We start from the raw sequence: 21,184 nt of genomic DNA, 5'->3' as shown, positions 1-21,184 counted from the left end.
GACTCTCACAGCTACCTGGACTATTCCTCTTCCCACCCTTTCTCTTGCAAAAATGATATCCCTTTCTTACAATTCCTCCGTCTCCGCCGCATCTGCTCTCAGGATGAGGCTTTTCAATCCGGGACAAAGGAGATGTCTTCCTTTTTTAAACAAAGGGACCTTCCCTTCTTCCACCTTCAACTCTGCTCTCAAACGCATCTCTCCCATTACCCTGCACATCTGCCCTCACCCTATCCACCTGCCACCCCACTCTGGATAGGGTTCCCCTTATCCTCACCTACCACCCCACCAGCCTCCAGGTCCAATGTATAATTCTCCGTAGCTTCCGCCACCTCCAACGGGATCCCACTACCAAGCACATCTTTCCCTCTTTCTGCTTTCCGCAGGGATCACTCTCTACACGACTCCCTTGTCCACTCGTTCCCCCCATCCCTTCCCACCGATCTCCCTCCTGGCACTTATCCTTGTAAACGGAACAAGTGCTACACTTGCCCTTACACTTCCTCCCTCACCACCATTCAGGGCCCCAGACAGTCCTTCCAGGTGAGGCGACACTTCACCTGTGAGTTGGCTGGTGTGGTATACTGCGTCCAGTGCTCCAGGTGTGGCCTTTTATATATTGGTGAGACCCGACGAAGACTGGGAGACCATTTTGCTGAACACCTACGCTCGGTCCGCCAGAGAAAGCAGGATCTCCCAGTGGCCACACATTTTAATTCCACATCCCATTCCCATTCTGATATGTCTATCCATGGCCTCCTCTACTGTCAAGATGAAGCCACGCTCAGGTTGGAGGAACAACACCTTATATACCGGCTGGGTAGCCTCCAACCTGATGGCATGAACATTGACTACTCTAACTTCCGTTAATGCCCCTCTTCCCCTTCTTACCCCATCCCTGACGTATTTAGTTGTTTGTTTTTTTTTCTCTCTCTCTGCCCATCACTCTGCCTGTTCTCCATCTCCCTCTGGTGCTCCCCCCCTTCCCCTTTCTTTCTCTCGAGGCCTCCCGTCCCATGATCCTTTCCCTTCTCCAGCTCTGTATCACTTTCTCCAATCACCTTTCCAGCTCTTGGCTTCATCCCACCCCCTCCGGTCTTCTCCTATTATTTCACATTTCCCCCTCCCCCCACTACTTTCAAATCTCTTACTATCTTTACTTTCAGTTAGTCCTGATGAAGGGTCTCGGCCCGAAACGTCGACAGTGCTTATCCTTATAGATGCTGCCTGGCCTGCTGTGTTCCACCAGCATTTTGTGTGTTATCTAATTAATCAGCCAGCTCCTCTTTTGGAATGAAAAAGAAACAGCAGAGAAAACTCATGCAACCACAGAGAAAAATGTTACAGTCCACAGAAAGAGCAACAGAGGTCAGGGTCAGATTTCTGGTCACTGCAACAGTAGAGCACCTGCTGCACTGTGCCACTCAAAGACAATGAACTGAGACTTCACAAGGTATTGGACAGACTGCACTTGGAGTATTGTGAGCAGTTTAGGGCCACTTATCTAAGAAGGGATTGCTGACATTGCAGAGGGTCCAGAGGAGGCTCATGAGAATTATCTTGGGAATGAAAGGGTTAATGTACAAGAAGCATTTGATGGCCCTGGGCCTTTGCTCACTGGAGTTTAGAAAATGATGGAGATCTGTGAATTCTTTGCCACAGATGGCTGTGGAGGCCAAATTATTGGGTATGTTTAAAGCAGAGGTTGCTAAGTTCTTGATTAGGAAGGGCATCAAAAGTTATGGGTAGAGGGCAGGAGAATGGGTTTCACGTGGGCCCTAAGGCCTCCTTCCTGATAGTAGTAGTAAGACAAAGGCATGGCCTGGATGGCGAGGGTCTTTGATGATGGATGCTGCTTTCTTAAGGCAGTGCTCCATGTAAATGGAGAACTTCTTACTGGGGACCAGCTGACTTATTTGAAACAAGACTTAAGGAATTGTGTCACGAAGGGCCAGCTTCCATGCCTACTGAAGCAATGCTAGGCCACATCCAAAACTGGCACAGTAATGCCATTCATTTCAAGAGTGGGGAGATGGAGAAAGGCAATCTTCTGGTAATCTGCATCTCTATTAATTCATTTAAATTGATTTAATTTTACCTACAATTCTTAGTAACACGAATATTTGAATAAAGCATACAACTTCTAAAAGTCTAAAGTTCAAAGTAAATTTATATCAAAGTACATATATGTCACCATATACAATCCTGAGATTCATTTTCTTGTGGGCACACTCAATAAATCCATAATGATAACCATAATAGAATCAATGAAAGACCACACCAACTGGGCATTCAACCAGAGTGCAAAAGACAACAAACTGTGCAAATACACAAAGAAAGAAATAATAATAAATAAAAGAATAAGCAATAAATATTGAGAACATGAGATGAAGAGTCCTTGAAGTGAGTCAAGTTTGTGGCAGCATTTCCATGATGGGGCAAGTGAAATTTAGAGAAGTTAACCCCTTTGGTTCAAGAGCCTGATGGCTAAGGGGGTAATAACTGTTCCTGAACGTAGAGGTGTGAGTCCTGAAGCTCCAGTACCTTCTTCCTGATGGCAGTAGTGAGAAGAGAGCATGTCCTCAGTGGTGGGGGTCCCTGATGATGGATGCTGCTTTCCTGTGACAGTATTTCATGTAGATGTGCTCAGTGGTGGGGAGAGCTGTACCCACAACAGATTGGGCAATATCCACTGTTTTTTGTAGGATTTTTTGTTCAAGGGCACTGGTGTTTTCATACCAGGCTGTGATGCAGCCAGTCAATATACTCTCAATCACACATCTATAGAAGTTTGTCAAAGTTTTAGATGTCATGCCGAATGTTCACAAACTTCTAAGTAGCAACGCTGCCAGGTCTTCTTCATAATTGCACTTATGCACTGGTCCCAGGACCAGTCCTTCGAAATAATAAATTTAGAGTTGCTGACCCTCTCCACCTCTGATCCCTCAATGAGGACTGGTCCTTAGACCTCTGGATTCCTCCTCCTGAAGTCAATAATCTTGCTGACATTGAGTAAGTGATTGTTGTTATGGCACCACTCAGCCAGATTTTCAATCTTCCTCCTATATGCTGATTTGTCACCACCATTGATTCGGCCTATGACAGTGGTGTCATCAGCAAACTTGAATATGGCACTGGAATTGTGGTTAGCCACAAGTGTAAAGTGAGTAGAGCAGGGAGCTAGGCACACAGCCTTGTGGTGCATCTGTGCTGATGAAGATTTTGGAGAATTAGTTGTTGCCAATCCAAACTGACTGGGGTTTGCAAGTAAGGAAATCGAGAATCCAATTGCATAAGGAGGCATTGAGGACAAGGTCTTGAAGCTTATTGATTAGCTTTGAACGGATAATAGTATTGAATGCTGTGCTGTAGTCGATAAAGAGCATCTTGCTGTCCAGATGTTCCAGGATTGAGTGAAGAGCCAATGAGATGGCATCTGCTATGGACCAGTTGCACTGGTCAGCAAATTGGAGCAGATCCAAGTTGCGTCTCAGGCAGCAGTTGATAGGTTTCATCATCAACCTCTCAAAACACTTCATCACAGTGGATGCGTGGCTACTGAATGATAAAGTAGTCATTAAGGCAGGTTACCAAGCTCTTCTTAGGCACTGGTATAAGAGATGCTTGCTTGAAGCTGGTGGATACCTTAGACTGCCAAAGCAAGCGGTTAAAGATCTCAGTGAACACTCCAGCCAATTGATCAGCACTGGTCTTTCATACTTGGCCAGGTACCCTGTTTGGGCTGGATGCTTTTTGTATGTTCACCTCTTGAAGGATGCTCACACGTCGACTTCAGAGACTGAAATCATAGGATGATTGGGGACTGTTGGAGTTTGTGATGGTCAAAGTGAGCATAGAAGGCATTGGGCTTATCTGGAGGTGAAGCCCTGTTGTCGCCTATGTCACTTGATTTGACTTTATAAGAGGTGAGAGTATTCAAGCCCTGCCATAACTGTCAAGCATCCTTCATTGATTCAAGTTTAGTCCAGAATTGTTACTTTGCCCACGAGATGGCTTTCCAGAGATCACACCTGAAACTTTTTTGGTCATCAGAATTAAATGCCTCTGATCTGGCCCTCAACAGATTGAGGATCTCATAATTCATCCAGGGATTTTCAGGTTGGAGAAGACTCTGAATGATTTTGAGGGGACACATTCGTCTACATCTGTTTTTATAAAGTCCGTGACAACCATTGTGTATTAATTCAGATCCATAGATGAGCCCTTCAACACATCCCAGCCCATCAAATTGAAGCAATGCTGTGGCTGCTCCATTGCCTCCCATGACCACCTCTTTGTTGTCCTAATCTCTGGAGCTTTACTTTTCTGCCTTTACCTGTATGTGGGTAGAGGAAAGACAGCCAGGTGATCTATTTTCCCAAAATATGGTCTGGGCATGCAACTGTAGTATAGCAGTGGTCTACTGTAATTGGACCTCTGGTGCTACAGGTTATATACTGATGGCAATTGAACAGGGTTTGCTTCAAACAAATCTGGTTGAAGTCACCAACCATGATTTGAAATGCATCGGAATGGACTAATTCTTGTTCAGAGACAGCATCAAGCAGTAACTCAAGTGCTTGATTATAGTCAGTCACTGGTGGTATGTAAACTCTGGTGAGGATCACTGATGCAAACTCCCTAAATATATAGAATGGACAGCATTTGACTGTTAGGTGTTCAAAGTCGGGGAAACACAAGTTTGACAAAACCACCACATCAGAGCACCATCAAGAGTAAATAATGAAATACACACCTCCACCTTTTGCCTTTTCCAATTCAGCAATTCACTCCATCCTGGGAACTGAGAAGTCTTTGGGTCTGATCATTGTAAATGGCATGCTGGGCGTAAGCCATGTCTTGGTAAAACTTAGAACAGGACAATCTCTCATTTCCCTTCAATACAGCAATCTTGCCCTCAGGTCCTCAATTTTGTTCTCCAGCAACTGCACATTTGCCAACAAGATGCTGGGTAGAGGGGGTCTCATTCTTCTGTATTTCAGCCTCATAAGTAGCTGTTGAACATCCTTGAATTTAACGAATGATAGAAAGATGGAGCTTATAGCACTTTGTTCTCTACTTTGAATTGTTTGACTGCTTTGAAAATTACTTTAGAATGAGGCTCACAATTCACTGCTGTCAGTACATTTCACCGGGATTTATCCTTGGAAGGGCCTACATTAGATCAGCTTGGATCTTCATTGGTTCAGGAAGCTCTTGCCAGGGATCTGTTGAATGCAGCAGCGGTGCATTTGCATAGATTGCTGCTCCCAGGAAACTCTGAGCCATTAAATACAAACTGGATGGGGTTAAAATGCAAATTAACCACTCATCATAAACCTTAAGTTTCATTATCAGGAAAGAATAGTGATTAAATCTAATACCTCAAACACAAGAGATGCCATAAATCTTGAGGAACACACATAAAACACTGGAGGAACTCAGCAGTTCAGGCAGCACCTACAGAGGGGAACAAACACTCAGCATTTCAGGCTGTGGCCATTCATCAGGACTGGAAAGGAAGGGGGCAAAAGCTAGAATATAAAGGTGGAGGGAGGGTAAGGAATACAAGCAGGCAGATGATAAGTGAGATCAAGTGAGGGGGAAGGTGGGTGGGTGGGGAGGGCTGATGAAGTAAGAAGTGGAAGAGGTAAAGGACTGAAGAAGAAGGGACAGAGGACAGAGGACATGGAAGAAATGGGAGGAGGAGGGAAGAGGGAGCTGATGGACAGGCAAGGAGAAGAGAACAGGTAAGAGGGGAACCGCAATGGGGAATGGTAAAAGGAGGGAGGGGGAAAATGTTATGGGCATTTAGAGAAATCAATGTTCATTCAATCAGGTTGGAGGTTACCCATATGGAATACGAGGTGTTACTCCTTCAACCTGAGTTCAGCCTTATCAATGCAGTAGAAGTGGTAACCATTGACAGTCATGTCAGCATGGGAAGTCGAATTGAAATGGATGGCCACTGGGAGATGTTGCCTTTTATGGCAGACAGAGTGAAAGTACTAGGCAAAGTGGTCCTCCAGTCTGCATCAGGTCTCACTGATGTAAAGGAGGCCACAATGGGAACTCTGAACCAGTAGATGACCCTGACAGATGAAGTGTTGCCTCAGTTGGTGGTGAGGGAGATGGTGTAGGGGCAGGCATGGTATTTGTCCCACTTGCAGGGATAAGTGCCAGGAGGGAGATCAGTGGAGAGGGACATGTGGACAAGGAAGTCACAGAGAGAGCAATCCCTTCAGATAGTGGGGGGAATGAAGGAGAAAAGGAGGAAAGAAGTGCTTAGTGGTGGTAAATCTAATATTGCACCGAAAGTTGAATTAACATCCTTATGAAGCTTTTCAATCTTTTGTGAGATTTTTGCCCAGTGTACAGACCCCCAGACCAACATCCCCAGCACCTTGTAACATTCAGCCAGCTGCAGTGGGTCAGGATGTCCATCAGGTATAAAAAAAATTTTGAGGGCTATAGATAAGGTTAAAGCAAGCAGTCTTTTTACACTGAGGTTGGGTGAGACTAGAACTAGAGATTATAGGTTAGGGGTGAATGGCAAAATATTTGAGGGGAAGCTGAGAGGGAACTTCATCTCTCAGAGAGAGGTACGACTGTGAAACAAACTGTCAGTGGAAGTGGTGGATGTGGGTTCGATTGTTGGAAATATATAGACGCCCAGTAAAATGACCAAAAGAGTGCACCACCTCCCAAACCATCAAACCTCCTGTTCCATTAAGTGCTTTTTAACCATATAACAATTACAGCACAGAAACAGGCCATCTTGGCCCTTCTAGTCCGTGCCGAATGCTTACTCTCACCTAGTCCCACCGACCTGCACTCAGCCCATAAACCTCCATTCCTTTCCTGCCATAATATACCTATCCAATTTTGCTTTAAATGACAATACCGAACCTGCCTCTACCACTTCTACTGGAAGCTCATTCCACACAGCTACCACTCTCTGAGTAAAGAAATTCCCCCTCATGTTACCCTTAAACTTTTGCCCCCTAACTCTCAACTCATGTCTTCCTGTTTGAATCTCCCCTACTCTCAATGGAAAAAGCCTATCCACGTCAACTCTATCTATCCCTCTCATAATTTTAAATACCTCTATCAAGTCCCCCCTCAACCTTCTACACTCCAAAGAATAAAGACCTAACTTGTTCAACCTTTCCCTGTAACTTAGGTGCTGAAACCCAGGTAACATTCTAGTAAATCTTCTCTGTACTCTCTCTATTTTGTTGACATCTTTTCTATAATTCGGTAACCAGAACTGTACACAATACTCCAAATTCAGCCTTACCAATGCCTTGTACAATTTTAACATTACATCCCAACTCCTATACTCAATGCTCTGATTTATGAAGGCCAGCATACCAAAAGCTTTCTTCACCACCCTATCCAAATGAGATTCCACCTTCAGAGAACTATGCACCATTATTCCTAGATCACTCTGTTCTACTGCATTCTTCAATGCCCTACTATTTACGATGTATGTCCTATTTGGATTATTCCTACCAAAATGTAGCACCTCATACTTATCAGCATTAAACTCCATCTGCCATCGTTCAGCTCACTCTTCTAACTGGCCTAAATCTCTCTGCAAACTTTGAAAACCTACTTCATTATCTACAACGCCACCTACCTTAGTATCATCTGCAACTGACTTTTTAAACTGACTTGTGGCTGTGTGTCCAAAACACTGACAAAGCTTGCATTAGTCATCATTGCCTGTCACCTCTCCCCCACAAAGAACCATTTGTTTCATGTGCTCAGTGCTCTATCCTACTGATGGGACCGATCTCTGGCCCAGTCAGTGGAGCTTTGGCTTCACAGCGCCAGAGACTCAGGTTCAATCTGGACTTCTGGTGCGACATGTGTGGAGTTTGCACATTCTTCCTGTGACTATGTGGGTTCTGCGGGTTTTGTTTGGGTGTTCCAGTTTCCTTCTATGTCCCAGAGATGTATTAATTGGTAGGTTTATTTATTTAATTTATTTTAAGTGGCTGCTGTAAGTTGTCTTGAGTGTCTAGGTGAGTTGATGAAAATGTGGGGAGAAGATAAATGTCGATATCATGTAAATGGGAGGTTGATGATCATTATATACTCTGTGTGCCACAGGGTCTGCTTCCGTGCTGTATTTTTATAACACTAAACAGTGATGACAACAGCTCTGCCTGGGATTATAAATAATTCCATTAAACCAGTAACATTATGGGTGTAGTTATGGGTGATTCCAACTTCCCTCATATTGACTGGCACCTCCTGAGTGCAAGGGGGATAGATGGGGCTGAATTTGTCAGGTATGTGCAAGAAGGATTCCTGACACAGTATGAGGACCGGCCGACGAGAGGAGAGGCTATACTGGATCTAGTTCTGGGTAATGAGCCTGGTCAGGTGACAGACCTCTTGGTGGGGGAGCATTTTGGTCAGAATGACCACAACTCCCTTAGCTTCAGCATAGCTATGGAAAGGGAGAAAATTAGACAAAATGGTAAAGTGCTTAACTGGGGAAGGGCTAACTTTGAAGGGATGAGGCAGGAACTAGCGAGAGTAAATTGGAAACAGATGTTCAAAGGGAAAAGCACAGAAGTAATGTGGGAGAAGTTTAGGGACCAATTGAGCTGGGTTCAGGATAGGTTTGTCCCACTGAGGCAAGGAAAAAATGGTAGGAAAAGGGAACTGTGTCTGACGAAACATGTGAGGCAACTCGTCAAGAGGAAAAAGGAAGCATATGTTAGATGTAAGAAGCAGGAAGTAGGAGGGGCTCATGAGAAATATAGGGTAGCCAGGAAGGAGCTAAAGAAAGGACTTAGGAGAGCTTGAAGGGGACATGAGAAGGCCTTGGCATGTGGGATTAAGGAGAACCCCAAGGTGCTCTATGCCTATGTGAAGAATAGGAGGATGACAAGAACGAAGGTGGGACCGCTAAAGGATAAAGAGGGCATCATGTGCCTGGAGGCAGAGGAGGTTGGGGAGGTCGTAAATGAATACTTTGCTTCAGTCTTCACAAGTAAAAAAGGACCTTGATCAGGGTGAGGTCGAAGTTGAGCAGGGCCTGTGTGCTGGACAATATGGAGATGAAGGAAGACGTGCTGGATCTTCTTAAAAACATTAAGATTGATAAATCCCCAGGGCCAGATAAGATACACCCCAGGTTATTGTGGGAATTGAGAGAAGAAATCGCAGGAGCATTAGCCATGATCTTTAAATCATCTTTGGCTACAGAGGAAGTGCCGGAGGACTGCAGAATGGCAAATGTAGTTCCCTTGTTTAAAAAAAGGTAATAGGGAGAAACCTGGAAACTATAGACCGGTGAGTCTTATGTCGGTGGTATGCAAACTACTGGAAAGGATTCTTAAGGATAGGATCTACGAGCATTTGGAGAAGTACAGTCTACTCATGGATAGTCAACATGGCTTTGTGAAGGGAAGATCGTGCCTCACGAACCTGATTGAGTTTTTTGAAGAGGTAACAAAAGAAATTGATGAGGGTAGGGCAGTGGATGTGGTCTACATGGACTTTAGCAAAGTATTTGACAAGGTCCCTCACGAGAGACTCATCCAGAAAGTCATGAGGCATGGGATAAGTGGAACCTTGGCTGTTTGGATAATAAAAAATGGCTTAAAGGAAGAAAGCAGAGGGTAGTTGTGGAAGGAAAGTATTCTGCCTGGAGGTCGGTGACTAGTGGAGTGCCGCAGGAATCTGTCCTGGGTCCCCTGCTATTTGTGATTTTTTATAAATGTAGAGGATGTAGAGGTGGAAGGATGGGTGAGTAAATTTGCGGATGACACGAAGATTGGAGGAGTTGTGGATGGAGCTGTAGGTGGTCAGAAAAATGGTAGATGGCGTTCAATCCGGACAAGTGTGAGGTGATGCATTTTGGAAGGACAAACCAGAAGACTGAGTACAGGATTTATGGTCAATTACTTAAGAGTGTGGAGGAACAAAGGGACCTTGGGGTTCAAATCCAAATATCCCTCAAGGTCACTGCACAGGTTGATAGGGTAGTTAAGAAGGCCTATGGGATGCTAGGCTTAATTAAAAGGGGGATTGAGTTCAAGAGTAGAGAGGTCATGTTGCAACTCTACAAATCTCTGGTGAGACCTCACAGAGTATTGTGTTCAGTTCTGGTCACCTCATTATAGGAAGGATGTGGAAGCTATGGAGAGGGTGCAGAGGAGATTTACCAGGATGTTGCCTGGTTTGGAGAACAAGTTTTGAGGCAAGGTAAGCAGAGCTGGGACTTTCCTCTTTGGAGTGTAGAAGAATGAGAGGGGACTTGATAGAGGTCTACAAGATTATGAGAGGCATAGATAGGGTGGATAGTCAGTACCTGTTTCCCAGGGCACCAATAGGAAACACCAGAGGGCATATGTACAAAATTAAGGGAGGGAAGTTTAGGGGAGACATCAGGGATAAGTTGTTTTTTTTTACACAGACGGTTGAGAGTGCCTGGAATAACTTGCCAGGGATGGTGGTGGAGGCTAAAACATTAGGGGTATTTAAGAGCCTCTTGGACAGGCACATGGATGAAAGAAAAATGGAAGGTTATGGGGTAGTGTGGGTTTAGTACTTTTTTTTTAAGGATTATATGGGTCGGCACAACATGGAGGGCTGAAGTACTGTGCTGTAGTGTTCTATGGTTCTATTATCTAAATTGCCAATACATTAGATTTGTAGCAAAAAAAATCATTTACAGCTATTCAAATATTTGCTAATTTGACTTGAGATACTTATTTTTGGCTTTAGGTTACACTTCTTATCATGAACAAGTGAATGTGCTTTGAACTGTCTGTGAAAGGCAAGGGAGAGAGATCACTTGTGCTGAAGAGGCTTGAAGCTAAACTTGTTCTACTTAACATGGTTCCACTCATATACTCAGCTTAGAATTGAGTGTTTAAACATTTGTGTTTTTAACACATTCTGTTTGCAACTTTGAATGCTTAGCCACTGTGTTAGAAGTTATTTCACATGTATCTAAACATTGGCCATGTGAATTTAATGAGTGAATGTATAAATAATTAAGAAAAAAACACTGTTCTTAAATTCTTCAATATGCTCAGGGAACAATTGAAAGCACTACCTCCCAAACTATACAGCCCCACCACCCCATTAAGTGCTTTCTATCGCGCATATGGCCATGTCTATAAATTATTTGCACACACTTAGATGAACTATAAGTTAAGCACTTAAAATATGTCCCATCCAGAAGTAACACACACAAAATGCTGAAGGAATTCAGGAGGTCAGGCAGCATCTATAGAAAAGAATAAAGAATTGAAGTTTCGGGCTTAGATTCTAGTGAGAAATATTTGCGATAAAATATTGCCCGTCCACATGCCTTTCACAAGACAGTAATAAACTCTGAATTTTGAGAGAATCAATTAAATTATTTTTAAAAAATAGTTAGGCATTTGCACTGAATGCTGACTGCATTTACACACACACACTCACATATATAGTCATAAAGTGATTGAAACTGCATTGAACACAAGTACAAATTATACATCATTGACACGTTTGCACAAAATTTTATAAAAATATCCAAATGCAGTGTAAAAAATTAGGACTATACATTGGACACACTTCTTGCATGATTTTCTAATACTTCCTACTTAAAGTTACACAAAGCCTGCTGGAGCCAACAGTATATTGTGGTCAAACTTTTCTCTCCCAGTCCAGAGTCCTGATCAATTGTGTTTCTATTTCCCCTCCTCTTGGCTGGACACAACTATTGTGTTGCCTTAAACAAGCATGTCAATTTATACACAAATAAGAGAAAATCTGCAGATGCTAGTAATCAAACCAACACACACAAAATGCTGGAGGAACTCAGTAGGCCAGGCAGCATCTATGGAAAAAAGTACAGTCAACATTTCGGGCTGAGACCTGCTCTGCCAAAGGGTCTCGGCCTAAAACGGCAACTGCACTTTCTCTGCTTTCTGGGCTGCTGAGTTCCTCCAGCATTTTCTGTGTGTTACTTACATCAATTTATAACTGCTTGCATTTATCCTTCACATCCGTCATTTAAATCTCCGATGAAAGAAGATCTAGCAAATGTCCTGCTTGATCATTCAAATGTGGAGCAGACACGGGTGACGAGGATGGAGAAAAAATGTAAAGGGATTATTAAGCATTGGAGATGGCATGCTTTATCCACCTAACTGAGTATGACCGCAAGGAGAAAAGCAACATGCACATATTAAAATAGATACCAACAGGCTCCAATTGTTCTGCAAGAGATAGAATAGGCTCCCTGTAACCCTTGCTGTGCAATTCTACGCTACCATATTAGAGAGTATCCTCATATTACTGTTTGGTTTCATGAAACATCCTCTCATAATATAAAAAAATTGCAGCAAACTATCAGGGCAGCAGAATAGGTTATTAGCTGCGGAATGAATACCATCACTACAAGACAAAGACAAAGATGACAAAATCATTATGGACTCTACTCACTCAGCAACCCGTCTTTTCCAAAAGACAGTTTCCCTTCTTAAAAGCTCTATAGAGCTATTAAAATAAAAAAAACTTTACTCCATTTAAAAAGTTTTTTCCCCAGGCAGTTAATCTGATCAACCATTCTAGTTAGCCCCCCACCCCCTCTACCTATTACCTCAGTCACTGCACTGCACAGTAAACACCTTAAACCACCTTTTGTTATGCTGTTCATATTATAACTATATCCTAATATTTATGCATTTCTGCATATTTTATTCCATATCTGTACTTCTAACTTTATTTTTATATAATTCCCAATGCTGTATAATTGTTAGAATGTTGTCATTTACATTGCATGCTGTGCCAACACACTGCAGCAAATTCCTAATACATGTAACTGTATACAGAGAATAATGTTGACCCTTGATCCTCCCCTTATTACCAATGGGCAAGATATGCCAAACTAAATGTAAAGCCTTCTGTACCTGTTTCTTTGCTAGCTCCTCATGCAGAAGGTTGCATGCATCAGATATAGTCAGTACTTGGACTGATGAGATCCCTTATTTATATTTCATCCCCAGAATGGTACAGCACAATTAACTGAGCTGGGAATGTATATTAATATTCATTACTAGTACTGATGGAAAGATCAAGAGCAGAATAGATTCCTTAATCATTTGTTACTGTGTTTTTATCTTTAAGAGTAGTAGAAGCCATGGGGAGATTTAATTGACTAGTACGAAGATGAGGGACCTCAATAAAGAAATGAGGAAGGATATATTTCCTTTAGCAAAGGGGTCACAGATTTAAAGTAATTGGTAGAAACTATGTTTTCATCCCAAATGTGTCAGGTTTGAAATAAGAAATGCCTGGCCGCAGACTCAGACAGATAGCAGGGCATTACTATAGATCAAGTGCTGGCACAGATATGATGGACCAAATGGTCTCTTTTGTGTATTTACAGATTCTATGAATTCCAATAAATAATTTAGATCCTGAGAATTTGTCCCAATAGTTTAACTTTGAAGTCATGCGATGTTTTCCCCCAATTTCCTTTACAAATGTGTTAATTTCATTGAATTTCTATACCACTATAAATGTTGGTACAACGGGGAAAATAATCAATGCAGATTTATTTTAAAGAGGCTGATTTTGTATTTGCTTACATCTTGAAGCTTTCAAGCATCCAATATGCAACAACTAGACCACTTTTCACATGGACGATCAGTGCAAATGTAACAACTCTGGACAGCACTCACCAATTTCCCCACACACTGTTGCCTGCACGCATCCTCTCCACATTGTGGGTGAGCATTGATTTTACAGAGTTTGCATCGCCATCCACGTTTTGAATACCCTAGAAACAGAAAACAGCAAAAGTATTGCTACTCCATCTGTGTGAAAAGAGCAAACTGTAGGATCAACATTTAACATAGAGTAAAATGACTGCAGTATGGCTTTATACCACCCCATAAGATATAGGGGCAGAATTAGGTCCTTTGGCCCATTGTTACTGCTCCGACATTCAATTATGGTTAATTTATTAACCTTCACAACCCCATTCTTCTGCCTTTACCCCATAAGCTTTGACACCCTTACTGATCAAGAGTATATTAAACTCAGCTTTAAATATATCCACTGATTTAGCCTCCACAGCAGCTCGTGGCAATGAGTTCCACAGATTTATCACCCTCTGGCTCAATAAATTCCTCCTGATCTCTGTTCTAAAGGTACATGCTTGTATTCTAAGGCTGTGCTCCCTGGTCATCCTCTCTATGTCCATTCTATCTAGGCCTTTCAATATACATGATTAATAAGGTCATTGATCTGAAAAAAAATTCTCTATAAGGCAAGAAGGAGATTTGTGAAGCTGAAGGATTTTGAAAATATTAATCTAATAGCTTTATCTATTACTAATAACAAGTCTTCCTTCCCCTCACCATTCCTGATTAACTAATGTCATTGTGAAATGAGTCAGTTCTCTAGATTAAAATTCTATACGTTTATACAGCAAGGAAATCGACGCCTTGGCTCAACTCTTCCACATTGACCAAGATACCTTTCTGAGTAAATCCATTTGCCTGTATTTAGCCCATATCCTAAACCTTTCCTATCCGTGAAATTGCTCAGGATCAGAATCAGGTTTAATATCACTGACATAAGTCATGAAATTTGTTGTTTTGTGGCAGCAGTACGTTGCAATATAAACTATCAATTACAATGAGATATATTAAAAATTTAGTGAAAAAAGTGAGCAAAAATGGTGAGATAGTGTTCATGTGTTCATTGTCCATTCAGAAATTTGATGGCGGAGGGGAAGAAGCTGTTCTTGAAACGTTGAATGTGGGTCTTCCGACTTCTGTACCACCTCCTTGACGTTAGCATAACCTAGGTGATTGTGGTCCTTAATAATGAATGCTCCCTTCTTGAGGCATCGCCTTTTGAAGGTGTCATCAATTTTGGGGAGGCTAGTGCTCACGATGGAGCTGGCTGAGTTTACAACTTTTTGTAAGCATTTGTCAAGGAACTTAAGTCAGAGGAAGTTAAATAGAACAAAGTGGATAATCATAACATTCACAGAATCAAATGAACAAAAAAACAGTCTTTCAAATGTATGAGCAACACACACAAAATGCTGGAGAAACTCAGTAAGTCAGGCAGCATCTATGGAGGCGAATGAGCAATCGACATTTTGGGCAAAGACACTTTATGATCCTGTGCACTGGTGCCTCCATACCAGATGGTGATGTAACAAGTCAGAATGCTCTCCAAGATGGATATAAAAAAGGTAGGGGCAAGGAAAAATTTCTTCTCTCAGAGAGCGGGAACCTTTATAATTCCTTTATAGTTCTACTTATAATTCCCACAGGCAATTACTCGGATCGATAATTCTAGTAAGCCTCTCACCCACTCTCTATTACCTCAGGCACTGCACTGTAAAAACTTTATATCACTTGTATAATGCTGCTTACATTGTAACTACATTATGGTATTTATGTATTTTATTCCATATCTGTCCTTTAACCATTAAATTTATTTTTTATATAATTTTTCATAATTGTTGAATGTTGTTTTTTGTTGCATCACGTACTCTGCAAATTTCTATGTACACTCAGGAGCCACTTTATTAGCTACCCCTGCTCATTACTGCAAATATCTAATCAGCCAATCATGTAGCAGCAACTCAAAGCACAAAAAACATCCAGACATGATCAAAAGGTTCAGTTGTTGTTCAAACCAAGCATCAAAATGGGAAAGAAATATGATCCAAGTAACTTTGACAGTAGAATGATTATTGGTGTCAGATGGGGTGATTTGAGTATCTCAGAAACTGCTGATCTCCTGGGATTTTCATGCACAACAGTTTTCAGAATTTACAGAGAATGGTGCGATAAAGGAAAAAAAAACATCCAGTGAACAACAGTTCTGTGGGTGAAAATGCCCTGTTAATGAGAGAGGTCAGAGGAGAATGGGCAGAGTGGTTCAATCTGATAGAAAGATGGAGGTAACTCAGATATCCATGTGTTACAACAGTGGTGTGTAGAAGAGCATCTGTGAATGCACAACACATCAAACCTTGAAGTGGATGGACTACAGCAGCAGAACACCAGATCAAATTCCATTCTTGTATCTAATAAAGTGGGCACTAGTGTACATGATAAATAAAGGTGATCCTTGATCCTTCTCCACCCGGTATGCTGTGGCAGCAAAGGCATTGAATATACTTGAGGCTGAGAGTTTTGGACTACAATGAAGTACACGTTCAGGGAACAGGCAAGAAAGTGGAACCAAAGGCACAATCAGATCAGTTGTGGGGAGAATCAATAGGCTGTCTGCCTACAACCTAGTCCATGTTGGTCTCACAGATTCTGGTGCTGAGGATCTCACCTCTGCTCTCGGTGCAAACAAATTTTGTGATGGTGATAGACCAGGGCATTAATAAACTAGAAGATTCAGGAGTGAATATATTTGCTATTATTATTCTTTTAAATTATAGAAGATAGAAATCAGCCTTTGTATCTCTAATATTTCGCTTTTCTCCTCTTAGATGCTTCCAGGCAGCATGGTCACACAGCCTACATCACTGAAGGTCAGTTGTTATGGATTCACTCTATGTTGTAAGATCTTGGCTGTCTTGTTAAGAGTCCACAAAAGCTCTGCCTTTCTGCTGTCAATAAATTTAACTACCTAGCAGTTTGAATGTTTATCACGGATGACTTAAGACTGACAGGTAACCCAAGAATTTGTTCTGGGTTAACATACACAAAATGCTGGAAGAACTCAGCAGGTCAGCCAGCATCTATGGAGAAGGCCGAGACCCTTCATCATTTGTGTCTGTTACTCTGGATTTCCAACATTTACAGAATGTGACCAGAATGTAATCAATAAGCTCATCGTTGATTTTTATCTCAGCACCATTTTCCTGTACTAACAACAGATGCCAGATTTTCCGAATATTTAAAAATCAGTCAATATTTCTCTTGAATATACTGAGCAGCTGATCCAACTCAGACCACTTGGATATAGAATTCCAAACATTCTCCGCCCACTGGGTTATGAGAATTTTAGATATGGGAAGTGGAGAGTACTTGGAGGCACATGATAAAATAGGCCGTAGTCAACATGGTTTCCTTAAGGGAAAATCTTGCCCGACAAATCTGTTGGAATTCTTTGAAGAATTAACAAGGATAGTCAAAGGAGAATTGGTTGATATTGTGCACTTGGATTTGCAGAAGCCATTTGACAAGATGCTAGACATGAGGCTGCTTCACAAGGTACAAGCCCATGGTATTACAGGTAACATTCTAACCTGGATAAAGCAGTGGCTGATTGGCAGGGGGCAAAGAATGTGAATAAAGGGAGCCTTTTCTGACTGACTACCAGTGACTGGTGGTGTTCCACAGGGGTCTGTGTCGGTAACTATTCTTTTTACATTATAAGTCAATGATTTGGATAATGGAATTGTTGGCCTTGTTGCAAAGTTTACAGACGATATGAAGATAGGTGGAGGGGCACGTAGTTTTGAGGAAGTTTAGAAGGATATCGACAGATTAGGTGAATGGACAAAGAAATAGCAGATGGGATCCAGTGTTGGGAAATGTATTGTCATGCATTTTGGTAGAAGAAATGAAAGGGCTGACTATTTTCTAAATGGAGAGAAAATACATAAAAGCTGAGATGCAAAGATACTTCGGGGTCCTTGTGCAAAATTCCCTAAAGGTTACTTTGCAGGTTAAGTCTGTGGTGAGGAAGGCAAATGTAATATTAACATTCATTTCAAGAGGACTAGAATACAAAAGCAAGGATGTAATGTTGAGGCCTCACTTGGAGTATAGTGAAAGGGTTTGGGCCCCTTATCTTAGAAAGAACATGTTGAAATTGGAGAGGGTTCAAAAGAAGGTTCATGAAAATGATTCCAAGATTGAATGGTTTGTCATGTGAAGAGCATTTGATGGCTCTGGGCCTGTATTCACTAGAATTCAGAAGAATGAGGGGTGATGTCATTGAAACCAATCAAATGGTAAAAGTTCTTGATAGGGTGGATGTGGAAAGGATGTTTCCTATGGTGGGAGAGTCTAAGACCAGAGGACACAGCCTCAAAATAGAGCAGCATCCTTTTAGAATGGAGATGAGGAGGAATTTCTCTAGCCTTTGAGTGGTGACTCTGGAGAATTCTTTGCCACAGGCAGCTGTGGAGGCCAAGTCTGCATGTATATTTAAGGTAGAGAGTGAGATTCTTGACTGGTCAGGGCATGAAAAGATATGGGGAAAAAGGCAGGAGATTGGGACTGAGAGGAAAATTTGGATCAGCCATAATGAAATGGCAGAGCAGACTCGATGGGCCAAATGGCCTAATTCTGCTCCTATATCTTATGGAGTAATAGTCTTATACTGTTCATTTTTTCCTGCCTTTGTCTTGTGGCCCATTCCTGATCAACACAAACCCCTCCATCATTTTGTATGTATTACTCTGGATTTCCAGCACCGGCAGAATGTGTTTTTATGAATGTTAGATTTTCCTGGTTTTCCCAAAAATATTAACATATTAGAACATGATTAAGAAAAATCAAATAATTGAAAATTCTGTACAATTTATATTTAATCTATGTTTTTTTTCTTGTGAATGCTGCTTCTCTGATGCTATATGATGCTATGCTATTGCAAGTAAGTTTTTCTTTGCACCTGTGCATTCATATACTTGGGCATATGATAAATTATTTTCTCTCATTGGTTATGAATGGACACTACCCCTGAAATCCTAACCAGAGGAAACATCTCTCCTTTTACTATTGATTTCCATAAGAATTTTAAATGCCTAAATGACATTTCATTCTTATAAACTTGAGAGCATAGCTCCAGTCTGCTTAACCCTTCCTCTATAAGTCAAGGACTCCATGTCAGGAATCCAACTGGTGAATCTTCTTTGAATTCCCTCTCTCACATTCATGATCATCTTTAGATATGAAGATCCAACATACATAATAACTCAGACACAGTCTCTCCAAGGCTCTATATAACACGAACTGGAAGGAGTAAAGATCAGCTTTATAATTTGACACATCCACATTGAAACAGAGTGAAATGCATCATTTTGCATCAACAATCAACACAGTCCTAGGAATGTGCTAGGGCAGTCCACAAATGTCGCTACGATTCTGGCACCAACATAGCATGCTCACAACTCAATCTTTCAAAAATCATTGGACTCTGGCATGGTGCCAGAGGACTAAAATCACAAATGTCACTCCACTCTTTAAGAAAGGAGGAAGGCTACAGAAGAAATTATAGACCAGTTAGCCTGACCTCAGTGGTTGGGAAGGTGTTGGAGTCAATTGTTAAGGATGAGGTAATGGACTAACTGGTGACATGGGACAAGTTAGGACAAAGTCAGCATGGCTTCCTTAAGGGGAAATCTTGCCTAATAAATCTTGGAACTCTTTGAGGAGTTTACACATTGTAATAGATAAAGGGGATGCAGTGGATGTTGTATATTTGGACTTTCAGAAGGCCTTTGACAAGGAGCCACACATGAAGCTGCTTACCAAGTTAAGAGCCCATGGTATTACAGAAAAGTTACTAGCATGGTTAGAGCATTGGCTGATTGGTAGGAGGCAGTGAGTGAGAATAAAAGGATCCTTTTCTGGTTGACTGCCAGTGACTAGTGGTGTTCCGCAGAGGTTGATGTTGGGACTACTTCATTTTATGCTGTATAACAGTGATTTAGATGATGGAATAGATGTCTTTGTTGCCAAGTTTGCAGATGATATGAAGATTGGTGGAGGGGCAGGTAGTGTTGAGGATACAGGCTGCAGAAGGACAGACAGATTAGGAGAATCAGCAAGGAAGTAGCAAATGAAATACAATGTTGGAAAAATAGACTTTGCACTTTGGTCACAGAAATAAATGTACAGACTATTTTCTAAATGGGGAGAAAATCCAAAACCCTGAGATGCAAAGGCAGCTGTGGATGCTAGGTTGCTTGGTGTATTTAAGGCAGAGATTGATAGGTTCTTGATTGGACATGACATCAAAGGTTATGAGGAGAAGGCAGGGGGATGGGGTTGAGGAAGTTAAAAAAAGGATCAGCCATGATTGAATGGCAGAGCAGACTTGATGGGCCAAATGGCCTAATTCTGCTCCTACGTCTTATAGTCTTATATCTCTTGTCGAGCAAACAGGACCTTTTTTTTAACATCTTACATGCTGCTGGCAGGACCTTAGTTATAAGAGAAATGTTGAAAGGTTAGAACTTTATTCCCTGGAGTGAAGGAAATAATGGAAGACTTAGAGATATTCAAAGTTATGAGTGAATACATGCAGGCCTTTATCTCCTCAGGTTGGGTGGGACCTGAACTTGGGACAGAATTTAGTGTACAGGTTAGCACAATGCTTTACGGTACAGGTGACCTGGGTTCAATTCCTGTCGCTGCCTGTAAGGAGTTTGTATGCTCTCCCTGTGACTGCATGGGTTTCCTCCAGTGCTCCAGTTTCCTCTGACAGTCCAAAAGACGTACTGGCTAGTAGGTTGTAAATTGTCCCAGGATTAGGCTGGGATTACATCAGGCTGGAGGTGCGGATCTGGGAGCTGGAATGGGCTGTTCCACACTGTATGTCAATAAAATAAATAAAATAAAATCTTGAAGTCATAGGTTTAAGGTGAAAGGTGAAATACTGAAGGGAATCTGAGGGGGAATTTCTTCATTCTCTGTGAGTGTGGAATGAGCTGCCAGCAAAAGCAGTATGTTTGTTTAATTGCAGCACTTAAGAAATTTTTGGATAAGTACATAGATGAGAGAGGTATGGAGGGCTATGGTCCATAGATGAGACTAGGCAGACGACCAGGTAAACTTGAAGTAGATGGGCCAAAGGGCCCATTTCCAAGCTGTGGTACTCCATGACTCATCTGCTTTTATTCATTGGAAAATTGGAAGAGTAGTATAAAAAAATTGAATCATTACATTTTTTGTAAAATTTCCATTGCTCACAAAGGCTGCAAGAAGATGGAACTACTGTACCCTTTAGGGTACTTGACTTTTCTGCAACCCAACATCCCCTTCTCCTTCATCACCCTGCTTCCTCTGTAACTGCCAGATCTTCCCATAGTGATACTGCAACTTTCAGCCTGTCTGCCATGTGACAGGCAACTTTAAAACTCTGCAAATCCAGGGAAAGTCAGCAGCCTGAAACATTAACCTACAATCCATCTCCTTTGTCCCCAGGCTACTATGTCTATATCCTGCAA

General features: G+C 41.8%; 1 protein-coding gene across 3 annotated transcripts in view; it reads right to left on the bottom strand.

The window, feature by feature from the left end:
- LOC140741484 (SH3 and cysteine-rich domain-containing protein 2-like) overlaps positions 1-21,184 on the bottom strand; it is a 233,126-nt gene that overhangs the window by 102,163 nt on the left and 109,779 nt on the right. For all 3 annotated transcript variants that reach the window (XM_073071729.1, XM_073071730.1, XM_073071731.1), the window contains exon 3: positions 13,701-13,798. In XM_073071729.1, coding sequence (XP_072927830.1) covers positions 13,701-13,798 — 98 coding nt within the window. The remainder of the gene's footprint in view (positions 1-13,700; positions 13,799-21,184) is intronic.

Source organism: Hemitrygon akajei, chromosome 18 (assembly GCF_048418815.1).
Source record: "Hemitrygon akajei chromosome 18, sHemAka1.3, whole genome shotgun sequence".
Classification (NCBI taxonomy): domain Eukaryota; kingdom Metazoa; phylum Chordata; class Chondrichthyes; order Myliobatiformes; family Dasyatidae; genus Hemitrygon; species Hemitrygon akajei.
Note: the sequence above shows the minus strand (reverse complement) of the source record. Positions and strands in the feature narration are given on the sequence as shown.